The sequence below is a fragment of the Lycium barbarum genome, chromosome 9 (genome assembly GCF_019175385.1).
Source record: "Lycium barbarum isolate Lr01 chromosome 9, ASM1917538v2, whole genome shotgun sequence".
Lineage (NCBI taxonomy): Eukaryota > Viridiplantae > Streptophyta > Magnoliopsida > Solanales > Solanaceae > Lycium > Lycium barbarum.
In genome coordinates this window covers 126,280,037-126,301,001 of record NC_083345.1, presented here as the reverse complement: position 1 = coordinate 126,301,001, position 20,965 = coordinate 126,280,037, and the positions used below count along the sequence as shown (strand labels likewise).

The 20,965-nt window shown below is 33.2% G+C and overlaps 1 protein-coding gene and 1 long non-coding RNA gene across 2 annotated transcripts; one reads left to right on the top strand and one right to left on the bottom strand.

Annotated features, from left to right (window-relative positions):
• Positions 1-9,530: 9,530 nt before the first annotated feature.
• Positions 9,531-20,780, top strand: LOC132609977 (probable aquaporin NIP5-1). The gene is made up of 4 exons (XM_060324210.1): positions 9,531-10,554; positions 19,062-19,481; positions 19,851-19,912; positions 20,301-20,780. The coding sequence occupies exons 1-4, from the start codon at positions 10,339-10,341 to the stop codon at positions 20,497-20,499; spliced, it is 897 nt and encodes a 298-aa protein (XP_060180193.1). The 5' UTR covers positions 9,531-10,338; the 3' UTR covers positions 20,500-20,780.
• LOC132609979 (uncharacterized) lies at positions 10,891-19,066 on the bottom strand. Its single transcript, XR_009570976.1, has 3 exons — positions 16,406-19,066; positions 11,900-12,053; positions 10,891-11,223 (listed from the first exon to the last, which is right to left on the bottom strand). It is a non-coding gene; the product is annotated as an uncharacterized LOC132609979 (long non-coding RNA).
• Positions 20,781-20,965: the final 185 nt, after the last annotated feature.

Genomic DNA, 20,965 nt, shown 5'->3' with positions numbered 1-20,965 from the left:
ATGTTGCCCACGTGTTAAAAGTTAAGCAGAATCGAATCCCCCTTAATTGCATTGAAGATAGCTTTTCTTTTTCTTTTGAATTAGCTGTAAGACTTTACGTGTGTTTGAATATTCTGGATTGAGAAAAGGGACGTTGGAGAGGTACAATACAAAATACAACGATGTAACCGTTGATTGGCCATTCGCGAGTATACCATTAATAATGGATGAAACAAATTGGAAAAGTAAGAGTATCAATTTCAGGGCGTCGGCCTTTCATTATTGTCAACACATTGAACAATAGCTCCCACTAGGTTTTGTCCCGTATGATGATTGATGATTGAAATGAAAACTGATAATGTTTCTATCTGCTGCCCAAACCACATTTTGCGGCAAATGAGATAAAATGAATTAAGAGCAGAATGCAAAACAAAACCTTTTAAGCTTTTAACTAGTCGCCAGTTTTTCCTTTCAACTAAATTTCACAGCATGTTACGTTCTTCTTTCAAATTTTAAACTTCGACAATCTCCACCTTCCCTAAAATATTTTGGTTAACATTAATTACAAAATAGCAGTAGTACGTAACTAAGTACTCCCTCCATCTCAAATAATTTTTCGTTTTTTTATTTTACACGCCCTTAAGAAATATTAATTATGAGGGGTATTTGACTACTTTTACCCTTATTTATATCTAAATTATAATTTCTCCACTAAATGTTTACCATATTTATGTATCATCTCTATTCATGACAAAATTCTATTAGGAGTAAAAAAAAATTAACTAATTTTACCTTAAATTTTTAAAATAATAAATAATTTAAGACAATTATTATTAAAAATCATGACAAATAATTTAAAAATGAGGGAGTAGTTGCTTTTTCTTTTACTTTGTTGCTTTCCTCTATTATTTTCCTTTTAATTACAGCCACTAGTTTCCACTAGATGGTCAACCACCCACTCACAAGTCACATCTCTCCTTAGGCCCTTGTGCGACCATTCTTCCTCTATTTTCCTTCCATAATCTTCCTTTTAATCATTTCCCTCCCTTTTGCTTCATCCCCTCATCAAACAACAATAAACTTATTTAACTCACTCAATTCATTTAACTCAACCTAAACCCATTTTACCCAATCAATCAATATCTTAACTCATCAAATAACTACGTAACTTTTAATGAGTTTTCATATTTCAATGTTTTTATATCTGATATTATTTACTGTAGTTAATGGCTCATCATACCAAACTTAATCAGAAGGAAAATATTTTCTCTCCAAATTAAGTAGGATGACAGTATTTTCTCTCCATATTCGCTGAAGTTAATGGCTCCAATATTTTAGTTATTGAAGCTTATTCTTTTGACTGATATGGAGGTTGAATTGATGATGCCTCAGAATTCTTTTTGAGCACATTATATGCTGAGGCGGATCTAGGGCCCAGTGAGGGTGTTCACTCGAACACTCTCAGCAAAAAATTATACTGTATATATAAGGTATTTTTATATTTTTTTTTATGTATTTATATAGAGTTTGAACACCCTTGAACACAAGAGTAGGGATTGGTTTAGTGGTTTTCAAAATTCACCTTGAGGTTCTAAGTTCAAACCTTAGGCACTATATTTTTATTTTTCGAACTCACTCAGTGAAAATCATATATCCACCACTGAATATATGACCTCTTGCAATGTGGATTTGTTGCCCTCCTTCTTGCAAATTGAAGCCATTAACTTCAGTCACTATGGGGAGAAAATATTGTCCTTCTAATTAAATTTGGAGAGAAAATATTGTTCTCCTAATTAAATTTGGTATGATGAGCCATTAACTTCAGTGAATAAAATTGGATATAAAAATGATAAAATATGCACGACTGAGTATTCTCTCCTTATGAAATATGAAGAGTGAGTAAAGTTAAACAGTTGTTTGATGGGTTAAATAGATTAAGATATGGTTGGTTGGGTAAAGTGAGTTTGAATTGAATTAAATGGATTGAATGAGTTAAATAAATTTATTTTTTTATTAATAAAATAAAATTTTATGAGACATGACATGTCAACCGGAAAGAAGGGGGGTTCTGTGTGTTTAGAACATTCTAAGAAAAATAGTAATAATTGGGTGAAAACAAAAATAATATTATGAGGCAATTCTCAATACATGAATGACCTTTTAAAAAATTTACACCATAAATATTCATAAGTTTACGTTTCCTTTACCTAAACTTGAGGGAGGGGCAGACCCACCTTATAGGAAGGGGGTTAAGTTAAATTCACATCATTAGAAAAAATTAAATATTTTTACTTGTAAATGTCATCATAAAATCAGAAAAATTAATAGTAATAGAGGACTGAACCCACTTTAGACAAGCAAACATTCTGGCACAGCGAATAAGAGGGTTCAAAGTTCCTAAGCGCACAAGATCAAACTTCTACGTAGCGAAATAAGTTTTTTCTTATAAGTATGCCCTTTTGGCTTTTGCTAAACGAGTATTCATAACGCTATTTTCCTTAAGGTAAAGGGTAAAAAATGCACTCAAACTATGTGAAACTAGACGAAAATGCCTTCCATTAATAGTTTGGTTAAAAAGTACCCTTAAACTATGCGAAATTGAACAAAATTGCCCATATTGTTATTTAATAGGGTCAAATCTGCCCTTTCCCTAATAAATATATTGTTTCTTTTCTTTTTAAACACATTTTTTTTATAAAAATATTATTTTTAAAGAAACCTTTTCTTGTTTATTTTCTTTTAAAATTCCTTTAACTAATATAAAAGCTGGAAGTAATTTTTTTTTCTTCCTAATCTCGTTTTATCAATTAAAATAAAACTACCACCTGTACTTTTTTACTGATAATATGTAGCGTATCTATAAGATCATAATAACCCCATCATTAATTTTCATTTTGATAACGATAAAATTCTATTTCCTAATAATATAGGAAATACTTTTATATTTTAATCTTTTCCGAATTGATTGTTGTATCTTAACTTTAAAACCAAGAATTAAAAAATAAAAGTATTTCCTAATAAAATTACATGATTTGCTTGTAATTTCTTTTTCAATTTTTTCTCAACTTTGTTTTAGAAAAAAAATGCATATAATGAATTCATTTGGAGGTCACACCATGAATCAAAAAAGAGCAGTGAGTCCTTTTCTCGTAAAAAAAAAAAGAGAATGTGGTTAACAAGTTCTATTATCGGTATCATTTATACAATTGATTACCGTAATTTTTAACAAAACCAGTTTATATAAATTTATGGGTCTGTCACAGGCGTTTCACCCGCGAATCACTAACTCTAGCGGGACAACAGTCGTCGTGGCTTGTTACGTGATTGCTCGCCGATTGAAGTAAGGGAGAAGACAGAGAGAGGGGTTCACCCACCAGTCGCCAACTCGCCGATTGCGTCGCTGCTTGTCGGCAAATCCAACTTTAATGTGAGGGAGAAGAGAGAGGGAGAGATGGAAATTGGAATACACAATATAGCTACGAGGGGATAACAAATTATAGCTACTGATTGTAATATATTTTAAATGTAGTTATTATATTTAAATGTCTCATATATGTTAGTTACACCGTGTAAAAATTTTAATATGGACGAAGCCCCAAAAAAATTATTACGAGAGAATGTTATTAAAATTACTTGAAGGAAAAACTATTTATTTTGTAAAAGTCCATGTGCCTCGATCGAGGAACTGCACATGGCAGAACGTATTGTTCTTTTCTTAATACTCGCTCCGTTTACTTTTACTTTTTCATTTTAGATTTTTCACGTTATTTAAGAAATAATAAATGAAATGCATAATTTATCACTGTATTCATATTAATTAGTGTATATTTTAAATGGATTTGAAAAATGATTTAAAGTGAGTAATTAATACTATGGGTAAAACAGAAAAAAAATTATCTTATCTTGAAATGCTAAAAGTGATAAATAAAAGGAAAAATCTATTTTTAAAATACTGGTAAATAAAAGTGAACGGAGGGAGTATTAGTGGAAACTCCTTAAATAGTAAATATCGGGGAAAGCGCGGCATTCAAGTGTTTTTCGTTTTTTTGTCAAACTTAACTCCACCGTTTGGGTGGGGGTTATTCAAGATTTAGAGCCTGTTTGGATGGGTTTATGCCTATAAGCTGTTTGCAGTTTATAAGTTAAAAAAAATAAGTTGGGGTAGTCTAATTTTTTTTTTTTTGGCTTATAAGTTGTTTTAGATAAGCTAAGTCAAATGGACCCAATTATTTTTTTGAGCTTATTTTAAGCACAAAATGACTTTAAGCTGGTCAGCCAAACACTCAAAAAAGCTGAAAATAACTTATAAGCAACTTATAAGCCAATCCAAACGGGCTCTTAATAAATTATGGTATTACACCTTTAGTATTGTGCAGTAAATGTGCAGCAGATCTCCTTCGTTTGGAACTTATAATTGGCGGCCAAGTATTCTCTGTCAACAGGCCATTAGAGTTAGTGGGAGAATGATGTAAAGTAGTAATGGCCTAACATTAAAGGATACTTAATTAGTGGAGTGTGTAGCTTAACCCCTTGTGATTGACAAGGTATCACTGTTAACGAACTCATACTATTGGTTAGAAAAATAGGTTTCAGAAGTGAGAAGAAATAATCCGATTTTGAAAGAGTAATTTATGTCTTTAAGAAATTTAAGCCTTTCACTTCGTTGCTGTAGGGATGTTGGCAGAATTCCTCTAGGATTTACAAAGCCAACAAAATTCTAATACTAGCAATTAATTCAAATTTCTCACAAGAATAACATGTTGTGACTTGCAGTGAAAATGAAAAAGAGAGAAAAATCTAATTCATATTCATTTGAGATAATCAGGTACTTATAATACCTAAGTGTCTGTTCAAACCAACGGATGCATCTTTTAGGAATTGACACTTTTTAAGAATAGGTACTTTTTAATCACACAGTCATGAAAATATATTCACCAAAACCTCTTCTCAATACTCCTCATCAATCACTAACTAATACTAACAATTTCCCACTTCGCGATTGATTTCGATATCCATACCTTATAAAAAAAAAAAAAAATTGATATCCATGCCACACATTTATCCTGCCATAGTACAGTACACTAGTGTGCCTCAAATCCAAGTAATAACAAGTTATGCTCAGTGTGCCGCAAGTAACAACAATCCAACTGATCCACAATCTTAAATATAAACGATTCAAATCTTTCTCCAAATTAATAGTTAGATTAATTCTATTGAACTATAATACCTTAATGACAAAGACAGAAAAGCTTTATACACTAAATCATATCACCTTTACAACTTGCTCACTGTGATTTTTAGCACCCGATTATCGCCGTGTGCTACCTCTTGAATTCATAAACACTTTACCAAGTTTGTCTCCCAACTTTGACCGAAGCAACACTAATTCTAGTGTTTATATAGGTGAAGTTTTAGAGCAAGTCCTTATCTTGGACTTACCAAGTCCTTACCTTAGACTTAGTTCTTAATCCAAACTATCGTTTCTTCATTAAGAGTGCTTTTGTACTCACCCTCCTTTTTCTAAGTATTAAATTTCAATACTTGTTAACAGTCACACAGAACAACTTGTTGTTACCTTTTAAGCTTTAGTATTGTTGTAGAGAAATAGTAGAGGCAAGGTTCCCATTACCTATGACAATTTAATTTGTCTTAGATCCCCAACACTCATAGTGCTATAATCATACTTCTAGAGAGCATTTTAAACGTCAACGGGGCGGCATAGTCGTTTAAACATGACATTAACAACTTGTGATAATTCCACCAACATTCAGTTGTCTTATACATGATTCAAGCAATATGTCTAGATTTCTATTTTTACTAATGCCTTAGACACAGTTACTTCACCATAATAGTGCAAAAAGAACAATTGGCTTCCGTTGTTACCACAACTTTATAATAACTTTTCCAGCCACTTTGTCTCTCTTTTTGCATCTATAAATTCAAATTTCATACAGAAATGAGTAACTCACGTCTGTTTCTTAGAAGCTCATGAAACTGCTTCTCCATCTAAAATAGGATCCAGTCAGAGGCTAACCTATTATCATTTACACTAGTTATCCAACTAACACCATAATATCCTTCAATTTTGAAGACATATATTTAAAATAATGCAAAGATTTTGTCCTTTTAAGATAACTAAGTATCCTTACGATACTTCTCAAACGTTCACTTCTAGGATTATGAGCATATTTCAATATTTACAAATAGCAAAGACAAAATCTAGTGCAATTAAATTACCACTGCACTAGCATAGTCTTATTGACTAATAAATCTTTCCGAGTTATCAATCAATTTATAAAACCATCAAATTGAGTACAAATTTTCTAATACTCAAATGATTAAACACCTTGGAAAGAACCTTTCAATGTAGTAATATTCACATAAAATGAAACCCTCACTACATTTTTAATTGCACTAGGATTTGCCTTTGTTGTATCGAAATATGCTCATAATCCTAGAAGTGAACATTTGAGAAGTTTCATAAGGATACTTGATTATCTTAAAAGGACAAAATCTTTGCATTATTCTAAAATATATATCTTCAATTTTGAAGGATATTGTTACGCTAGTTGGATAATTAGTGTAAATGATAATAGGTTGGCATCTAATTGGATCCTATTTTGGATGGAGAAGTAGTTTCATGAGAAATTTTATATTTCGTAGTTTCAAATTGTTATATTAGTTAGTGTTGATAGGTTAGCTCAGAGAGAAGAAAGTCGTTCTTTTCAGGAGAAAAAAAGTCACTCTTTTTACATATTAGAGTTTTTTTTTTTTCTGAAAAAAGTCGCTCCAAAAGATGTGTCTGTTACGAAAAGCTTCTTCGAACAGATGTGTCTGTTGCGAACAGACTCTTAAGGTATTATAAATACCTAGTATTGCTTCAAAAAAGTACGTTCAATTACAGACTTTCTATTCTTCTCTCTATTGCTTTCACTACAAGTCACAACATTCTGTTCTTGTGGGAAATTCAAATTAATTGTTGGTATTCGAATTTCGGAGGCTTTGTAAAATCCTAGAGGAATTCTGCCACCATCCCTGCAGCAACGAAGTGGGAGGCTTAAATTCCTTAAGGATAGAGATTACTCTACCAGAGCCGGATTATTTCTTCTCCAGTTCTAAAACCTGTTTTTCTAACACAAATAAAATACTCTAGGAATCACTTCACACTCAAAAGAAATAAAACTTTCTTGAGTTACACTACACACCTTATTATAATGAGAAATTTTACACTTTCTTTTCTTTGTATAATTAGAATTTGTCTTTTGGTTCTATCTTGGTCAGCACATTTGCAGAATTCTCGCATGTAGAAATTTTCAGGACTCGTAGAGATTCACTCTCCATCTTTCTTGAATTTAGTGATATCTTTGTAAAACTATCTGGTAGGTCTCTGGATTGTCTTATTCATTCCTTAGGCCATCATCTCTACACTTACCTCCACCTCATTATTTATGTTACTATCAATTAGGGTTTGTTTGGAAAGCCACCTGGTAATTGGAATTGGTGTAATTACTAGGGTAGTAATTACACAGCCTAGTAATTATACAATAGTGTAATTGTGTAATTACAACAATCTGTTTATTTGTCATAACGTAATTACAGTGTAATTACAAGCGTGATGTTTGGTTGCACAAGTGTAATTACACAGTTAGTTTAATTTTAAAATAAAATTTAATTATAAAAAATTTAAAATCAATATTTAAAAAATATTGCCTTTATAATTTTAAATTAGTTATTTAATAACACATTGTTTCTTGAAAATATATTAATTAATAATCATATATTTGTAACTAATATTGTAACAAATCATTGGCTATATATTTTTCAAATTAATATTTATTTTTAATTAATTATAAAACTTAAAAGAAGACTTTTTTTGTGAGAACGTCATGGATTGGATGTTTAACAAAAAAATAATATTAATAAATATAATTTCATAACATTATTCAAATGTTTGACACAAAAAATCCATCAAATGTAAGTGAAAAATAAACAACATGCAATGTAATAGCAAATAACTTAAAATTGAAAATATAACCTAAATTCAAAATCCAAAATAAAAAGTCCAACATAATACTCTTATGTCAAATTTCAACATTAGATAAGTAAGTTCCAACGTAACTTAAGTAAATAATTCAAAAGAAAGGGAAAATATAAGTTTATAACCTCATTCACAATAAAATTCTACTTTAATAACCTCACTCGTTATATGTCAAGTTTGTTAATGACTCATTCTTTCTAATATTAAGAGGTGTAGTTTCAAATATTAGAATAATAACACAGTTATGCTAAATGAATAAAATAAAAAAATAAAAAAATACGAGCAATTACATGAAACCATGAGAAGTAAAGGCTGGAAATGAGAAGAAAGAAAATGAAAAACAAATAATATAAAAAGAAAAATACATTTTAAAAAATAAAAATAATTAAAAAGTAAAAATAAAAAATAAATTAAAATAATAGAAATAAAAAATATTAAAAATCAAAAAAATTAAAATAATAGAAATAAAAAGAAATTAAAAATAAAAAGAAATTAAAGTAAAAGAATAAACAAACTAAAAAGTAACCCTGTAATTACAGAGTGTAATTACACCCAATTCTCAGCCACCCCTTGAGAATTGGAGAGTGTAATTACACCCTGTCAATTACACCAATTCCCACCTAACTGTGTAATTACTTGGTCAAACAAACAGGCCAAACTGTGTAATTACACCCAATTCCAATTACTTGGGTGGCTTTCCAAACAGGCCCTTATAGGTTGATTGTTAATTAAACAATTCCCGATTATTTTTAAAGTTATTAGGAGAAAAACTTATTTATTTAATACTTGGTTAATTATTGGGATTGATTAAATAACTCCAGTACGTTTCTGATCTTTCCCCAATATCCTACGTAATCTAACAACTTGAGCCATGTTCGAAATTTGTACAATTTGAAGATACATTAACTACTCCAGTATAGATGACATGAGATGATCTCCACTACCGAATTTCTTTTTGCGAGAGACAAATTAGATTTTACTAACTTATAATTAAAATTGAAAAGAAGTTCAAATTTGACAAGAGTTTTTGGACCCTGAATGACTTATCCTGTAATCCCTCTTGATATGACATCGTTTGATATAAGATGAAGTTTAAAGAAGCTAGCAAGAGTAGTGCGACTTATGATCCTAAACATTTCATGCATAACGATATGTAGTTATCAGACTTTAAAAATTTGTGTTTTTAAAACAGTCATAACATTTGCATGATTAAAAAAATTCATCAAGATTAAAATAAAAGATAAGAAAATAGATTATTTTCAAATATAAAAAATTATAGCATGGAACAATTTTGCCAAACACAATTAGAATAATGAGGTTGAAATTATAATAAGTGTGAAATGAGACGATTTGGTGCATTGAAGGTTCGCACTTTTTTTTTTGTCAGCAATAATAGTAGAAGCAATATAATAGCTCCAAGTTCTCTCTCTCTACTGGTGGGTTCAACTTCCCTGTCCGTTTAGTTTCCAAATTGTTTAATGCATTATTGGCAGAAGGTGGAATTACTAAAATATGGAAAATTGAACTTGGAGTGCGTGACAGGCGAATGAATTATGAGAGTAAACCATCTCATCTAGCCATTATTCTACCAGTGGTATTTGGAGAAAGTATTTCTATTGTCACAGCACCCTGTCAGTTTAGCATTCTGGGCATTGACTTTCTCTCTCACTCTCTCTCTGTCTGGATTGTCGGCCTCCTTTTACTTTTAATTATTATCAAGCTAAGCAATATGTGTATATAATATGTGGTGGATTACATATGCAACCAAAACATAGTCCCTTCTTACTTAAAATCAATTCTGTTTCTTCTTCATTCCTTTTTTTTTTTCTTTCTCGGAAGCTCTCCAACGGATATCCACTTCAATTTATTCCTTAATTGGCAGTCTGAGTTAGTTATTCTACTTCTTGCTCTTGCTGGCTTTTGTTATGTACTTTACTTCAGATCCTATATAGATTGCCATCTTCTTAATTAGTACATAGTTAAGCTGGATAGCTTCACTTCTTGTGTAATTCCTTAGTCGCACAATTATAAAAAACCTCTGCAGCATGTAACTTCATCAATTTCTCCAATCTTCTCCTTCCCACCCAAAAAAAAAAAAAGATTTTTTTTCTTTTTCATTTGTCATGTCTCCTGGCAGATTCTGATTATCCTGAAGATCAATATATCGATCTGGCTGTTACACTGAATATCGTGTAGCCAAACATTTAAAAAAAAGCCAAAAATCATGTAATACTTCTCCGTTTAAAGAAACCTAGCTTGTTTATTCTTTAAAAAAAAAAACCAAAAAAAAAAGAAAGAAAAGAATTGAGATCGATCGATCGATGGCGGAATTAGAAAGTGGAAGTCCAGCACCAGGTACGCCTGGGACACCAACGCCGCTATTTTCGTCGTCGGTGAGAGTGGACTCAATGGGGTCTTATAGTGAGAGAAAGTCAATGCCTCGATGCAAGTGTTTGCCTTTGGATGCTGCAACATGGGGTGCTCCTCATACGTGTCTCACCGACTTCCCCGCACCAGATGTCTCCCTCACCCGCAAGGTACACATGCACCCCCACTACATTTTTTAACATCAATTCTGCTGATAAGCATTTCTTTTTATATATATTATTATATACTAGTGCATCGCGGTTAAAGAAATCTTCATTAAATCTACAAAAAAAAAAACAAATTATATTGAGTATTACAATTAATTTAGGTCTTAATTAATTGAAACACTTTTTATCCCTCAAATTAAAATGGATTAAACTAAAACATAGTAGTGTGTCTACTAACTTTGATTATCGCATTAATAAAATACAGGTGAAGCTAAAACTTTTTTGTTTTTTGAGTCCAAAGACTTACGTTCTGTAGAAATATGTAAAGGAGGGAATGAACTTAAGAAGAATTGATGTAGTGTATATAATTTATATATACATAACCGGATCCATCTACCTAATCAACTAAATCAAATTAATTTTAGTTTTTCTACCTTTTCTCTCTATTTAGGAGTACATTTTTTTCTTTATTTCTTGAAATTTTGGTCAAGCCTTACAATGCAGTTTATGGTGTTGCGTGGCTATCGAATTAAGGGACATTAATTTCTTGTTTGCATCCATGAAAAATTCAAAGAAGTAATTTTTCTAATCTTTCTAATTGAAACATAATGTGGGTATTCCAAATATAGGAAGCATACCAATGCAAACTAAGCTGGTTGAGAATGGTGCATTCTGCATTCAAAAATAAAAGTAGACACCCATATCAAAATCTGCTTCACAACAGAGAATAAGGAAGATACAATTTGTAAAATAAAAATCAAAACAAATGATTTCTTTGTGCAAAATATATAACATTTTTTGGTTTCTCGAATTCAAACTAATTAGTACCAGCATATTAAGTACATGTATTATATGAGAAAGATTGCTAAAAAGAACTATAGATTATTGTGATGTCTATTATAGTAAATGATCGATTCTACTCGAGAGAATGGGAGTTTTTTTTAATGGAAGTTGCACCTGTCAATTCGAGAAGAAAATAATAAAAAGAAAAGGAAAAAATATACTTCGATCTTAAGTCAACAATCGTTAAGTTATTCACATTAATCAACAAATTACATGTCTTCTCTTTTTTTTCACCGGGGTTTTATTGTAGTAAGTTTATATGAAGATTACCTTTTGAAATATTTAAACGTCCCATACACTACTACTGAACAGATTAAGTTAACAGAGTGAGTCTTCTGAAACTTTCAAATTCAGTTTAAAGATGAACAATATTGTTTTATCTTACAGAGTAAATCATAAAAAATTCATTCTGCACAACGATACAGGATAAATTTTTTGAGATTACAAAGAAGAAGTTATAGGAAAAAGAGTGATGGTTGATAAGAAAAAGGAATAAAAAGTGTACCAATTTTGAGTGACATGCATCTTTATCTCTTTTACGACCACCAAAAGCTCCTCCTCCTCGTCGATGTTCATGTTGTGCAGTACCGGTGGATATCGATTACACATTTGGAGTTCTCCTTATTTAATTTAATATGAATTAGAATTGTCTCTAAACTCTGCAACATGAAAAAGACTGTTACCTTGACAATTAAAAAAATTAATAGGTGCTGACTTAATTGCTACCATGTAATTTCTACCATAAAGACATGGTAATCATGAGGAATAAAAGATAAAACTGTTTCTGCAAATCTACTTCGATCAGCAGCCAGATTTGTTCAACATTTAAGAAGAAGATTGCCAAATCTAACAGCCTGCTTAAAAGAATTGCTTCTTATAGTTCAAACTCTGAGAAGCTTAGTTTGAGACAAAGGTCATGATATATATTAGCGGTGAGAATTATCAGTTAAAGTACAATACATTCTTGATTATTCTTTGTGGCCATTACAATTAGTCACAGTATAAGCATTACGTTAAGCTAGCTGAATCTTGACTTCTTTTTCTTTTGGGGGATCAAAACTTGACTTAAAATAGAAAGATCAGCATATCTTATTAGATATAGTTTACTCTACTGGCACCAATTTCACTTTATTCAAGAAGGAAAAGAACAGCATAGCAATCACATTCACAAATCACAATGGCGTTTAGTAGTATCTGTTTTTAGAAAGAAAAATAAGTACTTCTAAAAGAATTGTCTCTAAGATACATAAAAATTGTGCTTTAAATTGTTTATTTTAGGTCCACAAATCTTCTTCTATTCCTATCCAGTTTTTACTCATTATGCCCATATTATAAGTGCAAGCAAGATAGAAAAGGGGTTTTCGCACAGGTACAGTGTAAGATCATAGTCTTATAGCACGTCAACGATAGTTGGCTACTCCAAGCCATAGAGGAAAAAAGCAGTTCAGTGCAGTGAATTCAGTTGTCCATGTAAAGTCTATCAAGTATGTTATACATTGAGATATGGTATTGACATTGCAATCGCGTCACGATCACTATAGAGGTTTAAGAAGTAAATTTCATGGCTAAAGAAAGGTGCAACCTTACGTATCTCCGCCTTGACCAACTCTATATATTTTTATAGATAGATGATCCTTTCAAACATATGCATGATCCTCTTTTTTTCCTTTTTCCCTCTCCTCTGCATTTGCTTAGCAACTTTGTATAACTTGAAATATATAAAGATAGGAAACGGGAAAAGACCAAAATATGCATATATTTGAACTTCCTAAATAAAATAAATGAAATATGAAGGGAAAACCTAAAAAAGAAAAAGAATTATTAATATTCACCTTAAAAAACAATACTCCTTGTGAAGAAGTAAAGTTGATTTTTTGGAGGTACAAAAAATCCTAGATATTTAGTAAAGGATCTAGAATAGTCTAGTGTAGGATCTTGGATAATTATCTTAAAGAAAAATCTAGATATTCTAGAGTAGTGTTAGAAGATAAGGCTAACTAGATATTTTGTAGATATATCTAGATAATTCTATCTAGAACCATTCCTAGACAAGTATAAATAGGGGTGGCCTTAGTCATTTGTAATAAAGCCAAGCCAACCCCAATTGTAAGCTAATACTACCAATACAAGCCAATTCAAGTAAACTTTTCCTTTCTATAGCTTCCTCTTCTTTAGTTGAATCTTCTGATCTTAGTTAACGATCTTGGGCTAGCAGAAGGTCTTCCCGATTTACCTTTCTTCTGCTATATTTCTCTACATGGTATAAGAGTCATAGCCATAGATTGGTTGCTGGGTTTTGTTTCAAGATCGGGTTAGTGGTAGATTCAACTGGTTTCTCTAAATGGATTTGAGCGGTCGTGTTAATGGACTGGGGATGGAGTTGTTGAATCAGTCCAATTACAAGGTATGGAAGACATGTATGGAATCATACCTTGTAGGAGAGGATTTGTGGGATGTTGTTAATGGTAGTTACACAAGTCCTCCTACTGAAGGACCGGAAAATAGCAGCGTATACAAGAAGTGGAAACAGATTAATGCGAAAGCGGAGTTCATCCTAAAGAGGTCCATTTCTCACAACTTGTTTGATCATATTATTAGGTGCAAATCAGCTCATGAGATATGGAGGACCCTCGATCGGCTGTTCAACAAGAAGGATGAAGCCCGACTACAGATCTTGGAGAATGAATTGGCTAACACCATTCAAGGTAATCTTTCTATTGCCGCGTATTTTTTGAAGACTAAGAACTTATGTTCAGAAATCTCTTTGTTAAATGCGGACGAGGGTATCTCTGAATCACGAATGAGAAGAATTATTATTCGTGGTTTAAAGTCAGAATATATTCCTTTTGTCACATCAATTCAAGGATGGGCTCAACAACCATCCTTGGAGGAGTTTGAGAATTTGTTGTCATCACAGAAGCTGCTAGCCAAACAGATGGCTAGTGTATGTTTTAAAGAAGGGGAAGGAAATGCTCTTGTAGCCGACAAGAGGAACTTCAAAGGAAAAACATTCACAGATACGCCACACTCTCGATCTCAAAGTGTTTGCAGCTCGCCAGAAAAGGAGGGAGAGTCTACTAATAACTATAAGAGGACTCTCAAATGTTACAGGTGTGGTAAAATAGGACACATAAAAAGATATTGTCAAACAAAAGAGAGCAACATGGCTCAAGTTGTTGAGAAAACTGCTGAAGAAGAAGAGGACTGGGGAAGGTGCTTCGTAGCTGAGGCTCGAGTAGTAGATGCCCTGGCTTCCTTCAATTTCGAAAGAGACTGGATCATGGATTCAAGAGATAATACGGTCCATCACGTGGAGAAGGAAGGCATTGGTGTCATCAACAAAAAGCAAGAAGATTCTAAAGACGTTCAGACTAGTGATGTGGCAGCTGCTATCGAGGAAATCAACGAAGCAAATCCTGATGCTGGTAATAAAAGTCTAGACATGAGAGATGTTGAAGTAGAACCTGAGCAGGCAGTTTCTGAAACTATATATAGTAATGGTGACCATTTCGGAGAAAGCATTGAGGGAGTTGTAGTGGAAGTTGAAGTCTCTGGTCAATTATCTGCCGTATCAGAGTCAATCACTAGCTCAGATCAAATACTGGAAGCAGATAGAGAAGCGACGGTCAAATAAATGAAAAGGTTGACCTTGAAGGCTCAATTTCATGTGGAGATACAAGCAGTATGGTTTTTGAAAGCTCTGAAGCTGCCAAACAGTTTATCGAGGAGTTGGAAAGGGAATCTAGTGGTGGATCCTATGTTGGTGTTGAGGCTTCGAAGGAAATTAATGGTCAGATCATCACTGAATTAGGTGTTTCTCCAAATAACACAATTGTCAAGGAGCTAAGAGAAAGAGGGAGTCTGGAAACTCAAGAATGTGAAGTTCAGCATGAAGATGAGTCACGTGGTTCGCAAAGGCCAAAAAGAAATAGTGGCAAGTCAACCCGCTACCGAGATGAAAATATTATCAAGACATATTCATGTTTGTTTGGAGGCCCAATTATTAGCGGAAAACCATCATCATTTGAAGAAGTAAGAAGTGTCGGAAAAATATTGTTGAGATCGTCACCAAGGCACGCCCAAAAGCTTTGGTTGAGTTCTTCCGCAACAAGCTCGGGGTAGTTTCCAAAAAATCACTTTAAAGGGGAGTGTGAAGAAGTAAAGTTGAGTTTTTGGAGGTACAAAAAATCCTAGATATTTAGTAAAGGATCTAGAATAGTCTAGTGTAGGATCTTGGATAATTATCTTAAAGAAAAATCTAGATATTCTAGAGTAGTGTTAGAAGATAAGGCTAACTAGATATTTTGTAGATATATCTAGATAATTCTATCTAGAACCATCCCTAGACAAGTATAAATAGGGGTGGCCTTAGTCATTTGTAATAAAGCCAAGCCAACCCCAATTGTAAGCTAATACTACCAATACAAGCCAACCCCAATTGTAAGCTAACACTACCAATACAAGCCAATTCAAGTAAACCTTTCCTTTCCATAGCTTCCTCTTCTTTAGTTGAATCTTCTGATCTTAGTTAACGATCTTGGGCTAGCAGAAGGTCTTCCCGATTTACCTTTCTTCTGCTATATTTCTCTACACTCCTAACAAAATAGATAAGTTCCTCACATTCTCATATAATTGTTTTTGTGAGTATTGGAATTCTGATCTTTCAACCAAAGATCCATGTTAGGGTAAAAGAAGGATAGGGTACTAAATTTTAAATGTTCTCAGTTGTAATGGTTTCAATATATCAATACCAACAGAGTTCGTAAATATAAAGCATAATATAATATCCCGTAAATTTTTTAAATTTAGAAACAAACTTGAAATTCATGCGTATGTAACCAAAAGGGGATAATCACATTGGTTGCAAAATTCTAGCTAATCTCGTCAAGCATATGGTGTTTTTGTGTGTTAAAAGTTATCAACAGACAATGTTTAATGCTAATTACATAATAAAAACATTGTTGATAAAGTTTACAGAAAATTTTAGGAAAAACATATAGAAGATACTAACCATCAATGCAGTTCTACTTAGGGTGAACATAGAAGGGCGTTCTCTACGAAGCCTAAATTCTTTTGTTGACGGAAACACCTGCCACGCTCTCAAGAAGTGGCTACTGTTGATTCTGTTTCTGATCATTCAAAATCCATTCTTTCTCCTGGACGGACTGGATGGTACGTAGCGTTACAGGATTTGTCTTTTTACTGCTGAACAATGTCTGCACTTTTTTGGGCAGACTTTTGAAGAAGTTGAGACCAAAAATGGCGGAAAGATTGATAAGGGTTTTTCGTTCTGGTTTGATTTTTCATCTTTCACTGCCTACAAAAACAAACAAAGCAGAAGTTATCCTCGTAGTCGTAAGGGAATCTGAACAGGTGCAATTAAGTAGGTTACTAATAGAGTGGCTTTTCGGCTTTAGGATAATAATAATAATAATAAATAAAATTTATAAAAAGAGGGAGAAAAAGGCAAAAAATTGTACTAAAAGATAAATAGGATTGCTGGCTTTAGAGAGTGCCACGTCACCGGGCCTATGTCCTGCAATTATGTATATAGATTATTTGCCTATCCTTTTAGATTCTCATTGAATTGTTTTTTGGTCCAATTAGAGTACCTATCCTAATAATCAAGTTTTACACGTCAAACAAATTGGGTGTTTAGGTACATCATATGGGTACTTAAACCATTACAAACATGAATGTTTGGGCCCATTTATCTCGTGATTCATTGAGATTTTTGTCTTTTCAATCAGTGAGGCGCACAATAATCGCCCCGCTTGAGGATCAACGAGGTAGTTGGTCACGGCTGGCACCCCTCTTGGGTCCGGGTGTCGTGGTCCCAAGCATTGATCAACCTACTTTGATACCATTGTTACGGATCAAACAGGAAAACCTAACCCAAAAGTGTAATCTATTAGATAGGACATAGGAGAACCCGATTAGCTTATAAACTCATTAATTTTTCTCCTTTTAATCAATGAAGGACAATTGACACATACTATTGAACGAAAATAGTAAAGTGACAAGAATGTTTTAGGAGGATTTTCTCGGCCTTCGTATTCACAATATGATAAGGAGGTCATATTGTGACCAAAACATTCTTGTCTCATTATTTTCGTTCAATACATGCCATTTACTTTAATTCTTCGGACCCAAAAGTGTAATCTATTATATAGGACATAGGAGAACCCAATTAGCTTATAAACTCATTAATTTTTCTCCTTTTAATCAATGAAGGACAATTGACACATACTATTGAACGAAAATAGTAAAGTGACAAGAATGTTTTAGGAGGATTTTCTCGGCCTTCGTATTCACAATATGATAAGGAGGTCATATTGTGACCAAAACATTCTTGTCTCGTTATTATTTTCGTTCAATACATACCATTTACTTTAATTCTCCGGCGAAGTCATAACTTAGAATTTTATTTACAACACATTTTTCTAAAACATTGTTTTCACTTGTCCATTCTTTTCCTTTTCTTTTCTTTTTATATAGTGTGTTTGGAAAATATTAGAGATGATCACATTAAGAAGAACAAATAACAACTATAACAATAAAGATAAGACAGAGTTGAAATTGAAAAACCCGGATCAAGGCACGCTATGCATGACTCTGTATTCAAAGTAGATTTTTGTCGCTACCCCGAATCTAATAACAAAGTGACGGTCTCCTCCCAAGATATAATGAACCACTTAGAAATCTTCTAATGTGCACTCAAATAGAAGTCCCGGAGAATCCTTTTATCTCTCGAATGCTTTTGTAGAAACTCAGAATAAGAAATAAAGCGGACTCTTGAAGAGAATGAAATTATAAAGAGCCTAAAGATCTAGATATGATATTTTTGATTTTCTGCAGTGAATAGGTATTTATAGAAAGTGATCACACCTTTTCAGGAATGGATATACCCTTTAAGATTGTATGACACATTTTCACAATGAATAAGTGTATCATTTAAAGAAGGGAAAAGGGTCAAAAATACCCCTCTACTTTAGGAAAAGGACTAAAAATATCATCCATTACAAATTTGGATCAAAAATATCTCTCTCATCATTAATGTTTTCAAATATACCCTATCTTAACGGAAATCCCCAACATAACCCGAATTCATTTTTAAACCCGCACCATTTAAACCCAACTCAACTAAATAAAAAACCTATTTTGAGGGTTTAAATGAAGCGGGTTTAAAAATAAAATCGGGTCATTTTGGGGGATTTGGAAATTTCTATTAAGATAGAGGTATATTTAAAAACTTCAATTACGGGAGGGGTATTTGTGACCCAAATTTGTAACGGAGGATATTTTTAGACCTTTTCCCAAAGTAGAGGGGCATTTTTGACCCTTTTCCCTTTAAAGAATGGGTAACATCTTTTCACAATATATTGCGTTTTTTAAAAAAAAAATTGAATCACTTCTAAATAATTCCAACATAGACAACATGCAAGATTCTTCTCAAGAAAATGGAAATTTCAATCTGAATTCTAAAATATAGCAAGTTATTGTGGTGCCAGTAGATTACAAAGTGATGCTGATCACCGTTTTAGTAGTTCAACTTGCAAGTTCTGACAGAGAACTACTCTGTTGTTACTAGTATTTTGCATGTAAAGAACTACTATTATCATACCCTAAAGAATAAAAACGTACGTTTGTGTGGTGGATACATGCAGTTAGGAGCAGAATTCGTGGGGACATTTATCCTTATATTTGCTGCAACAGCCGGGCCAATTGTGAACCAAAAGTACAACGGAGTAGAATCTCTAATCGGGAATGCAGCTTGCGCAGGGCTGGCTGTTATGATCGTGATTCTGTCGACAGGCCATATTTCTGGAGCTCATCTTAATCCGTCGCTCACCATCGCATTTGCAGCACTTCGTCACTTTCCTTGGGTTCAAGTGCCTGCCTATGTTGCAGCGCAGGTTTCGGCATCCGTTTGTGCTTCTTTTGCACTCAAAGGTGTTTTTCATCCTTTCATGTCCGGTGGCGTTACTGTTCCTTCTGTAAACACTGGCCAGGCTTTTGCTCTTGAATTCCTCATCACATTCAATCTCCTTTTTGTTGTCACTGCTGTTGCAACCGACACCCGCGCGGTATGTACATTCTTCTTGATCTATTTCTGATTAACATAGTTTTCTTTTTTATATATTAGACTATTAGTCAAGTTTATTGCAGAGGATAGAGCGAAAAGGATCTTGGTGTTATAATTTATCTTATATATGTAAGTTTATCATTGCTATTGATTCAATATAATTACACGGTCGAAATCAAAAAGATCTTTTACCTCCTTGGAGTTCAATTTAGACATTCACAAATATTAATATGAAAAAAGTAGATACCTATCAGCTCTTTGGTGACGGATAGCTCGAAAAGACTATAGTTGGAAGATGACATGATTTTTTTGCTTTTATAGGAGTATTCTTTTCTTCCAATAAATACTTACTATTTAATTCTTTCCACAGGTGGGAGAGTTGGCGGGCATAGCAGTTGGAGCCACAGTCATGCTCAATATTCTAGTGGCCGGGTAAGTCAATATCTCAACACCCAAGTAGTTAATTTTAATAGTTTAGGAAAACGTATCTACTAATCTGTTCCTCCCTGAATTATCATAGTGCTAGTACTAATCCATGGATTAGCAACCAAATAAACCTCCGAGAATTACCATATCAGCCACTGCATTAGGGAAGAAGCTTCATTCTGATGCCCTTTCTTCACTTACAAATAATGTTGCACAGAACCAACCGTAAAGAACAATAGGCAGCCAAATTTCCTCCTTCCAAGTATGATTGTTCATGCCTAGTACACTGACAAAGGAATTCGCAGCTAGGCTTTATAACTCTAGTTTGTCAAAGCACATCCAGTAATTTTTTTTTTCCCCCTTTTGGTGTTTTCGAACATGTTGGAATAAGCAGGCCGTCAAGCGGTGCTTCCATGAATCCAGTACGAACTTTGGGGCCAGCAGTTGCAGCAGGGAATTACAAGTCATTGTGGATATACCTAGTGGCTCCAACTCTGGGGGCTCTTGCAGGGGCGGCTGTTTATACACTCGTAAAACTTCGTGGAGACGACACTACTGAGACGCCACGCCAGGTTAGGAGCTTCCGCCGCTAGCCTGCTGAAGGAATGGTGTTGTTCCAACTTATAATACTATTGTGTGTTTGAAAATAAAGGTGGAGGACTTGGAAAATGTGACTTCCAGTCTAACTATCGAAAACAATTTACATTTGTATTTTGACACTCTTTCCTTCTCATTCGCTTTGTGTGGATGATTTAAAGGAAGAGGCAGAAGTTTGATTGTGGTCTGTGACCTTTTATTTTGATGATTTGCTGTGTGTGAACTATGCTACCTTAAGATTATGTGTGGTGGTAATAAGAAGCTTTCTACGCTGCTACTTGTTTATCTAGTCACAAAATGTTCAAGCATCCATTGATTATTAACAGTCATCCCACCAGAACTGCTTAAATCCTCTAATCCTCCTCTTTAGGAGTATAATTAGTAAATAAAAGCATACTTTCTTCTAACAAGTTAAACTTTTAGATAAGATAGTCACACGCTTCAACAATTACATTTCAGCAT

Excerpts from the sequence above, each read along its gene's own strand:
- LOC132609977 (XM_060324210.1), top strand. The coding sequence starts at position 10,339 with ATGGCGGAATTAGAAAGTGGAAGTCCAGCACCAGGTACGCCTGGGACA. Across the intron at positions 10,555-19,061 it reads ATGTCTCCCTCACCCGCAAG|TTAGGAGCAGAATTCGTGGG; the intron begins GTACACATGCAC and ends GGATACATGCAG. Across the intron at positions 19,913-20,300 it reads CTCAATATTCTAGTGGCCGG|GCCGTCAAGCGGTGCTTCCA; the intron begins GTAAGTCAATAT and ends TGGAATAAGCAG.